The following is a 9,041-nucleotide window of genomic DNA, read 5'->3' as shown; positions in this document are numbered from 1 at the left end:
GGCTAAGAGAGCATCCCTCCATGGTCCCAGAGTCCATTTGTATGTCAGGAATAAATACTACTCTACTCTCCAAGGTCCCACAAGTTGCTGAGACTTCTTCCCTGACACCCAGGTTGGGGGCAGGGTGTCTGGATCAGTCTCATGCTGGTCTCTCAGTCATCAGTCTGGGGTCCACGCATTCCCCCTTGTTTAGGTCAGCTGCCTCTGGGTGTCGCCAGCCTAGTCTTGATTCCTTTGCTCATCACTCCTCTTTGCAACTGGATTCCAGGGGTTCAGTTCGGGGTTTAGCTGTAGGTGTCTGTCTCTGCTTCCATCAGCCACTGTGTGAGGGTTCTAGGATGGCATATAAGGTAGTCATCAATCTCGTTATCAGGGGAGGGCATTTAAGGTAGCCTTAATGCCAGTTGGTGTCATTTTTGTAGATCTGTGAAGAGCTCACTAGTGCCAGATCTCTCCTCCAACTTACAATGACTCCCTCTATTATGGTATCTCTCATCATTCTCTCCTCTATTCTTGCCCTGGCTCAACCTTCCTGCTCTCCTGTGTCCTCCTCTCCCCTCCTCTTCTCCCCCTCTCTTTCTACCACCTCCCTCTCCCCTCCCCTCCCTCCAGCTCCCAATCCAATTAGGAGATCTTTTCCCTTAACCCTTCTCCGGTGTACAATGCATATCTCTCTTAGGGTTCTCCCTGTTTCCCAGACTCTCTGGTGGTGGGATTTTAGGCTGGCAATGCCGTGCTCCATGTCTAAAATCCATATATGAGTGAGCACGTACCATGTTTGTCTTTTTGTGACTGGGTTAACAATCCTGCAAATTTCAAGCACCACATTCTAAGACTTCTCTAGTCCGCTTCTCCAAAGGGTTAAGAACTGCATGGTTAGCTTTAACCACAATAATGTAAGTTCTGGACACTAGTTTTCTGTTATTAGATATTTTTCTTGTCACTGATCAAATACTGGCAGAAACAGCTTAAGAGTGGGGACAGTGTGGGAGAGTCAGGACACAGAGCTTCATGCTGTTCTGGGTCAGACCCTCAAGAATGAGAATGTTGGCTCCATTGACTTTCTTTCTTTAACCTATTTATTCCACCTGGGCCGGCAACCCTTGGTGATGGCACTACCTGCAAAAGAATGGGTCCTTTTTCTCCCTCACACTTACAAGTTGACTGCCACAGTCTTCTGGATAATTCTAAATATAGTCAACTTGACAGTGAGGATTAACCACCAAGATCCTTGTGCTCAACTCTCTAAGTCTGAGCTGGGTGGAGAGGTGGGGAGGGTGAGGGGTGAGGGGTGAGAGGATGGTGACGGCACATGCCTTTAATCCCAAGACTTAGGAGGCAGAGGAGGCAGATCTCTGTGAGTTCCAGGCCAGCCTGGTTTACAGAGCAAATGCCAGGACAGCCTCCAAAGTTACACAGAGAAAACCTGTCTCAGAAAACAAAACAAACAAGCAAACAAAAAACTCTAAATCTGAGTTAGGATGCTGCTTTGAGAAACTGGAGTTGTTTTTTATTCATACTAATGTTGCAAGCCGCAAGCCCACAGGAAGATGTCTCTTGGTACTACTTTGTATCTTTCTGGAGAACTTGTTGCTCTGAGTCCTGACTGAGAGTTATATGTGGCAACCACATGTCCTTGCCAAACTCTAAGATCTTGTATTGTTTGTTTGTTTTGAGACAGGGTCTCACTATTTAGCTGTCTTGGAACACACTTTGTAGACCAGGTTGGTCTTGAACTCACAGAGATCTACCTGTCTCTGCCTCCCAGGTGCTGGGACTAATGGTATGTGCCACAATGCCCACTTTAAATCCCAAGACCTTGAAACAGTGCCCTCTATACCTACAGGACATGCCATAAAACCCAGAAAATAGTGGGTAATTCAAAGCAATTAAAGAATGAAGAATGTGACGTCTTTGCTGACACTTGTATAAATGCTCATGTGGCCTTTGGCTGGACACTGAGACAGATTCTTTTGGACTGTGTGTACAGTTTTTGTTTATTTATCTGATCGTTGTTTCAGGCAGAGTCCGAATTACGTAGTTTCAACAGGACTGGAACTCACTATGTAGACCAGACTGGCCTCAAACTCACAGAGAACCACTTGTTTTAATTACAATTTAATGCCATGGTGAAAGCATAGGTTCTGTAGTTTCCTTCAGGCCAATCTCCCTTGTACCAACTGCAGATATTGGTTGGTTGGGTTTTATTAGTTTTTCATCTACTTGAATTTAAGTTTGTAAGTCCTAGAAAGTGTGTTCTAAGGCTCATCTTGTACTTGCATCCTTTTAAAAAACTTTTTTTGTTTCATTTTTTCAAAACAGGCTTTCTCTATGTGTGTATTTCTTGCTGTACTGGAACTCTCTTTGTAGTCCAGGCTGGCCTTGAACTCACAGAGATACATCTGCCTCTGCCTCCTGAGTACTGGTCTCAAAGGTATGTACCACCACAGCCTGGTCTAAAACTTATTTTATTATTTTATGTATATGGGTGCTTTGTATGGACATGTTTATGTACCCCATTTGTGCAGTATCCCTGGAAGCCAGAAAAGGGTATCAGATCCTCTAGGAATGGAGTTAACAAATAGTTGTGAGCCACCATGTGGTGCTGGGAATTGAACTTGAGTCCTCTGGAAGAACAGCCAGAGCTCTTGACCTCTGAATCATTGCTAAAGCCCCAGTATTGTATTCTTTATGGTCTGTTTCCCTCTGCCTTCCCTAGTCTGTTATCTAAAGGCTTTCTTGAAAAGGCTGCTCATATAATGTGACAAGAAAACATCTAATAAAGGAGCCTCACACTACAAGGTCCCTTAGAAAGTGGAGTAAGTACAAGTATGACCACAATTAATAAGCACACATATGAACATAATTAATCAGTTTTTAAAATTTCAGCCTCTTTCTGTAGCTGAGTGTCTTTGCATGTAGTTTCACTCTGTCTCATAAATAGGTTTATGTTTAAGCAAGGTCATGATCAGTTTCTCTAAACATCATCTCCAGTGATAAGATACTCGGGTTGTATTAGTTGTGTTGTTGTTGTTTGGTTTGTTGTTTTGTTTGAGATGGGATCTCATGTATACCAAGCTGGCCTCACAGTTCCTGTGTCGTCAATGTGAGTCTTGAACTCCTGATTCTCTTCCACCCATATCCCAAGTACTAAGGTTACAGATGTACACAACTCCATTCTTCTTTTCGGGTCTCAATGGTTTAGTGGCCTTTCCAATGCTATAGAATAAAGAAAATGCATTTCTGCCAGCCAAAGAAAGAAATTGTTCCTGGGTAAAAGATTAATTTAAAAATGTGACATGAAAAATAAACACTCAAAATGGCACAGTGCTTGTACACACACCCAGTGGCTGGTTTTTACTATTAGGCGTTAGCTTGCTCTGGCTGGATCCCATTGCTGGAAAGACCAGAGGGTGTTTCCTAGGGGCTTTCGTGGAGTGGTGGTATTGGCTTGGTCACTGTTTTCCAAGCCCATGAGGGACAAAGCTGTAAAAGAGGATGGATGTAGATGAGACTTTCCCTGAGTATTCATCTTCACAGACCACTGGGTGTGATAGAGTAAGAAGAGGGTCTTGGGGTTCCATAGGGCCAGGCAAAATAGAGACCCAGTACCCCCATGCTTATTCCCCCTTCCCTTTGGATGTCACACTGGGCAAGGAACAAGACGGGGGTTCTTAAATGCTAGTGGGAGATAAAATAACATGTGGCTAACTTCCGGGAAGTTGAGGGATCCTGGCCAGAAACTTATGGCTTTTGTTCAAAATGTGTTACAAGTAAGCTGGTCTTTTGTTAAAACTGAAAGTATTTGGCAATCATATAGTCTGTTATCTCATTTTGGGTAAACTGAGGTCTAGCCATGTTCACATTAACCCAATGACAGAAATCGACCCCCTGAAGTCCCACGGTTTTGGTGCATGTTGTATGTACATTTCAAAACGTCCAGTTGCTGTTGGCTGTAGTTTTCACACCTGTAGTCCCAGTACCTGGGGGGTGGAGGCAGTCTCTGTGAGACTGAGACCAGCCTGGCCTGCATAGTGAGCTCCAGGACAGCCAGAGCTAAATAGTGAGGTTGTGGGTAGGGAGCAGGCAGTTCGCCCCAACTATGTGCCTGGTCCGTATTCCCTCTGCCAGTTTGTAGTCTGGTGACTTACTGGGGGCTGATGGAGTGTCATTCACAACTGTTCCAGTCCCTGGTGCTGTGACACAAAGCCAGTACTGAAGAGAGGAAACGGTTCATATCTGCAGAGAGACCACCATATTCCTGGAGCCCCTGCAGGCCACTTTGCAGGTTAAAGAAGAGGTAGTAACGGTTGATCCATCATTTCCACATGCCAGGCACTTTCAAGTGCTTACTGCCAAATAACCCTCACAACAGTGGAGGAAACTGTTGCCTCCTGGGTACAGAGGGGCACTGCAGTACAGAGGCTTCAACACCAACTCTCTGTAGAGACAGAGGAGTCTGCTGGCAGCATGCACTGGGGTGCAAGGAAGTGTCCTGAGCACACAATACTTTCACTGTTTTAAATCATCCACATCCTCACCATCATCATCAGCAGCAGCAGCAGCATCCAGAACCCAAGAAAGCTATGTGTGTGCGCGCCATTATGGTTGGCCTCCTTCACAGGAACCGATTTGGTCTTTTTCAGCCACCACAAAGCAGGAGCCAGAAGGTGCCTTGGGATGAATAGAGAAGGGACGGGCTGATTGTCCCTCGGAGAGAGGGGAGCCAGGTCTAGGCAGGGTGTCCTCTTAGGCTACAATCAGACTTTGCACCCTCCACCTCCACCATTTTAAGATTCTGGGAACTCCAGCAACATTTGGGCATGGACTGTGGGCTGCGGGCTGTGGGGACATGGCTGGGCATGAGGAGTTTCTTTTCCAACCCGAAGGCTCTCCAGCAGCCACAGTCCCAGGATTCCCTATCCATTATTCATGATGTTTACTAGCTCCCTGGAAGGGAAAGGAAAGAAGGGGAGAGAAGAGGGAAAGAGACAGTTGAGGACACGGGATGGGGCAGGACCAAATTTAGGACCCTCAAGTTGAGGAACTTCTGTAAGGAAGGAGAGATCAAGAGCACAAAGTCAGAGCGCTGTCTGCGCCAAACCAGTGAGTGAATGACTCTGCTGGAAGTCAGGAGCTCTTAGCTAACTCCTTTGACTCTTGCTTTCTTCGCTTGTCTAATGGGATAGCGGTAGCTATTTACACAGTGTTGGCAAAACTTCGGTCCTATAAACTAACTCTGAACTGCCTTGCACTAAAAATGATAAAAGTCGTTACAGGTATTAGGGCTGGTAAGAGTGCCGAGGGACACTTCTAGCGGGCTGTCCTGGATTGTTACTATTGTGAAGACTGCTTAACACGCTTCCCTGGGCAGGAGGGTTGGGGAAGGAGGGGGGGGGGATAGGCCAAGTCGTCTTTCTCAAATGAAAGAGAAAAAGGCCAGGATTGGGAAGAAGCTAGTGGGTCACAAAGGCAGTTTCTGTCCTTGCCTCCATCCAAGCCTATGGCGAAGGGAAGTGTCACCCGAGGCTCATTCTGGTAGCTTCTGGTCCTTGTCCAGGCTAGTCTCTAGCTTGGAGATGTCTCTTCGCTATGCGCAAGGGTGCAGGATTTTGGTGGAAGTTCGGGCTTGGGTCCCAGAGCACTTTGGAAATGACCAGTTTGGCAACAGTCGGATTGAGTGTGTGTGTGTGTGTGTGTGTGTGTGTGTGTGTGTGTGTGTGTGTGTGTGTGTTGGGAGGCCTGGGTGGGGTAGGATTCCTGCCCCTCGCTCAGCCTGAGTCTTCCCTTCTGTCCTGTTCAGGCAGTTCGAGCTGGGACAGGACAGAGGTTTAGGACTTTGTGTACAACGTCCAGGAGGAAGTTCAGAAGGAATCTGTAAAGTCTAGCATGCTGGAGCCAGGCCGGGCGGGGCAGACAGGAAGGGGCCCTGCCAGGCTGGGGTATAAATGCTGTGGAGGGGGCGGCCGCATTAGGCTCTGAGTGGCGCGCGGAGACCTGCGGTCCCGCCTTGCCTCTCGGGCTGCCCCTATGAGTCCAAGGCGCGTGTGCACGCTTGCGCGTGCTCGGGCCCTTCCTGGCAGGCTGCTTGTAAGATGAGTGAAGAAGCAGGTGGGGGAGAGGGGAGGCAGCAAGCGAGAGGGCGAGGGGAGCGCGGGCGCTGAGCGGCGCTCACTTGGAGCTTGGAGAGCCAGCAAGACAAGCCTGATTCCATGTCCCCCGCTGCCTCCCTGCCAGACTCCCGAAGATGATGGCCATGAACGCCAAGCAGCCTTTCGGCATGCACCCCGTACTGCAAGAACCCAAATTCTCCAGCCTGCACTCCGGCTCTGAGGCCATGCGCCGAGTTTGTCTCCCAGCCCCGCAGGTACGTAGCGGAGCATAATTACCGCTCTAAGGCACATTTTTTGACAGGCACTAGCTTCATGTTTTTTTCATGTCGCCCAGAACAATCGCCGCTGTCTGAACCCCTCGCCTTGTCTCCCCCGCGCTCTCTCGCGGCGCTCTCTCTCATTCATGTCTCTGATCCACACGTCTGTTCCAACAGAGAGGCTGCCTCCGTATTAATTTTTATGACCTGGGCTTTGAGGAGAGGCATCTCGGTTGCTTGAAAATGTGTTTTAATCCTGAGTTGACAGTATTCCCCACTGACCGTGCTGTGCGCCTTCTCGCTTGCAGCTGCAGGGTAATATATTTGGAAGCTTTGATGAGAGCCTGCTGGCACGCGCGGAAGCTCTGGCGGCGGTGGATATCGTCTCCCACGGCAAGAACCATCCGTTCAAGCCCGACGCCACCTACCATACCATGAGCAGCGTGCCCTGCACGTCCACCTCGCCCACGGTGCCCATCTCCCACCCGGCTGCACTCACCTCGCACCCGCACCACGCCGTGCACCAGGGCCTCGAGGGCGACTTATTGGAGCACATCTCACCCACGCTGAGCGTGAGCGGCCTGGGGGCCCCGGAGCACTCGGTGATGCCTGCGCAGATCCACCCGCATCATCTAGGCGCCATGGGCCACTTGCACCAGGCTATGGGCATGAGTCACCCGCATGCCGTAGCGCCTCACAGTGCCATGCCTGCGTGTCTCAGCGACGTGGAGTCAGACCCTCGAGAGCTGGAAGCCTTCGCAGAGCGCTTCAAGCAGAGGCGCATCAAGTTGGGGGTAACCCAGGCGGACGTGGGCGCGGCTTTAGCGAATCTCAAGATCCCTGGCGTGGGTTCGCTCAGCCAGAGCACCATCTGCAGGTTCGAATCTCTTACCCTGTCGCACAACAACATGATCGCTCTCAAGCCCGTCCTTCAGGCCTGGCTGGAGGAGGCGGAGGCCGCCTATCGAGAGAAGAACAGCAAGCCCGAGCTCTTCAATGGCAGTGAGCGTAAGCGCAAACGCACGTCCATCGCCGCCCCAGAGAAGCGCTCCCTGGAAGCCTATTTTGCCATCCAGCCACGTCCTTCATCCGAGAAGATCGCAGCCATCGCTGAGAAACTGGACCTTAAAAAGAATGTGGTGAGGGTCTGGTTCTGTAACCAGAGACAGAAACAGAAACGAATGAAGTACTCAGCTGTCCACTGACTGCGGCGGGTGCGGCATCCGGAGGAGCCCGGAGAGTCTAGTGGGTATCGCCCCCTTCCGATGGGAGGGACCTTTACGGGACACTCCAGGGTGTTTCCTGGCAGGTCAGGCTCTTTCCCCCGAGTCACAGACTTTCCCCCCTTTGCCCCACATAATTGCCTCCTGGTCATCTTTTCTTCCCTTTTCTCTCTATCCCCCCCCCCCCAAAAAAGAGTTCTGGCGCTATGGGAAAAAATAATTCAAGAGAAGGCCAGGCAGGACCTCACGCTGTCCGCGGTGCTGAAACTCGTCCTAGCGCGTGCGACAGCACTGGACCTCAGGCCTGTAGTCCCAGGCTAGTGAAATGACCTGCCGTCAGACTGCAAGGTGAAAGTACCACTTCTTTGTTACACGCCATTAGGCAGGGCGAAGGTAAGGAAAAGAGCGACAGATAACAATATAAAGTCTAGGATATTAACGGGACACAAACATGGAGATAAACTAATTTATTAGAGTATATAAAACACAGGTATGCTTCCAAAGGATAGCCTTATAACTCCCTTCTGCTTCTAAATTCTACCCATAATATCCGTTGGTTTACCGTACATCCTCATTAATTAGCATGGGTTAATGTGTGAGGAGATGGGAGCTCTGGGCTCTGGCTCAGTAGGATTCCAGGCAAGGTGGACCCAACCCAGCGATTGAAAATACTTGGGACTGTTGGTGTGCAGAGGTCAGTGCTAACTCTGGCTATCTTCCTCGACCTCCTGGAGTTTGAGGAGTAATTGCCTTTTTGAGGGGTGGAGGTGGTTGCAGACCAGACCAGCTGAAGACTCCGGGTCTATGCTCACAGCTCTTGTTAGACTGCCGGTCCAGCCCCAGCGCTGTAAAGTGACTGTAACTTCTGGGATCCTATGCAAATCCTTCCAACACATCTAACCCAACTGTTGCACTTTTATTGCTGTGGCGTCATTAGTTCTTGTTACTTCTTTAACTCCACTTTTCCTGTCCCTTTTGTGTGTCTCTCTGTGGGAGCTCACTTATAGTTTTAAGCCGGCAGAGCAGGACCACAGACAAACAGGACGTTCTCACTGCAGCCACAGCTTTCCAATGGTTTATTCTTCCTTGCTTCCTGTAGTTTTGGTGTTGCTGTGTGACCTTTGGTTTCATTTCTGGAATAGACGCAAATAAAACATTGTGTTTCTTCTCTTTATCCCTTATGTTAACTTCTAAAATAAATGCTTTATTTTTCAACCTGAATTGCAGTAGTTTTCCTTCTCTGGCGCTAAAGATAACTAGACTTGGAAAGGATTTAAAAATGAAAAGCCATCTCCCTTCCCCACTCCCTTCTCTAGCAACTTCAAACCCAATCCATCTGGCTTCAGCTTCTCTCTGAACCTCGGACGCCTTCAAAGGAAATATCTTCCATGCTTCTTGATGCCAAACTTTTAGGCCAGTATCTTAATTTGGAAACTTGGAAGCCTGAC

The 9,041-nt window shown here is 49.1% G+C and overlaps 1 protein-coding gene across 1 annotated transcript; it reads left to right on the top strand.

Moving 5' to 3' along the window:
* The first annotated feature begins 6,247 nt into the window (after positions 1 to 6,247).
* On the top strand, positions 6,248 to 8,762 carry Pou4f3 (POU class 4 homeobox 3). Its single transcript, XM_005069175.3, has 2 exons — positions 6,248 to 6,367; positions 6,679 to 8,762. Exons 1-2 carry the CDS (start codon positions 6,248 to 6,250, stop codon positions 7,573 to 7,575), a joined length of 1,017 nt encoding a protein of 338 aa, XP_005069232.1. The 3' UTR covers positions 7,576 to 8,762.
* The last annotated feature ends 279 nt before the right edge of the window (positions 8,763 to 9,041 follow it).

The sequence above is a fragment of the Mesocricetus auratus genome, unplaced genomic scaffold (genome assembly GCF_017639785.1).
Source record: "Mesocricetus auratus isolate SY011 unplaced genomic scaffold, BCM_Maur_2.0 Super-Scaffold_6730, whole genome shotgun sequence".
Taxonomy (NCBI): Eukaryota; Metazoa; Chordata; class Mammalia; order Rodentia; family Cricetidae; genus Mesocricetus; species Mesocricetus auratus.
Note: the sequence above shows the minus strand (reverse complement) of the source record. Positions and strands in the feature narration are given on the sequence as shown.

What these genes read in the sequence shown, in the direction of transcription:
- Pou4f3 (XM_005069175.3), top strand. Translation starts at nt 6,248, where the DNA reads ATGATGGCCATGAACGCCAAGCAGCCTTTCGGCATGCACCCCGTACTG. An exon ending in TTTGTCTCCCAGCCCCGCAG is followed by an intron (nt 6,368 to 6,678) that starts GTACGTAGCGGA and finishes TCTCGCTTGCAG; the next exon opens with CTGCAGGGTAATATATTTGG.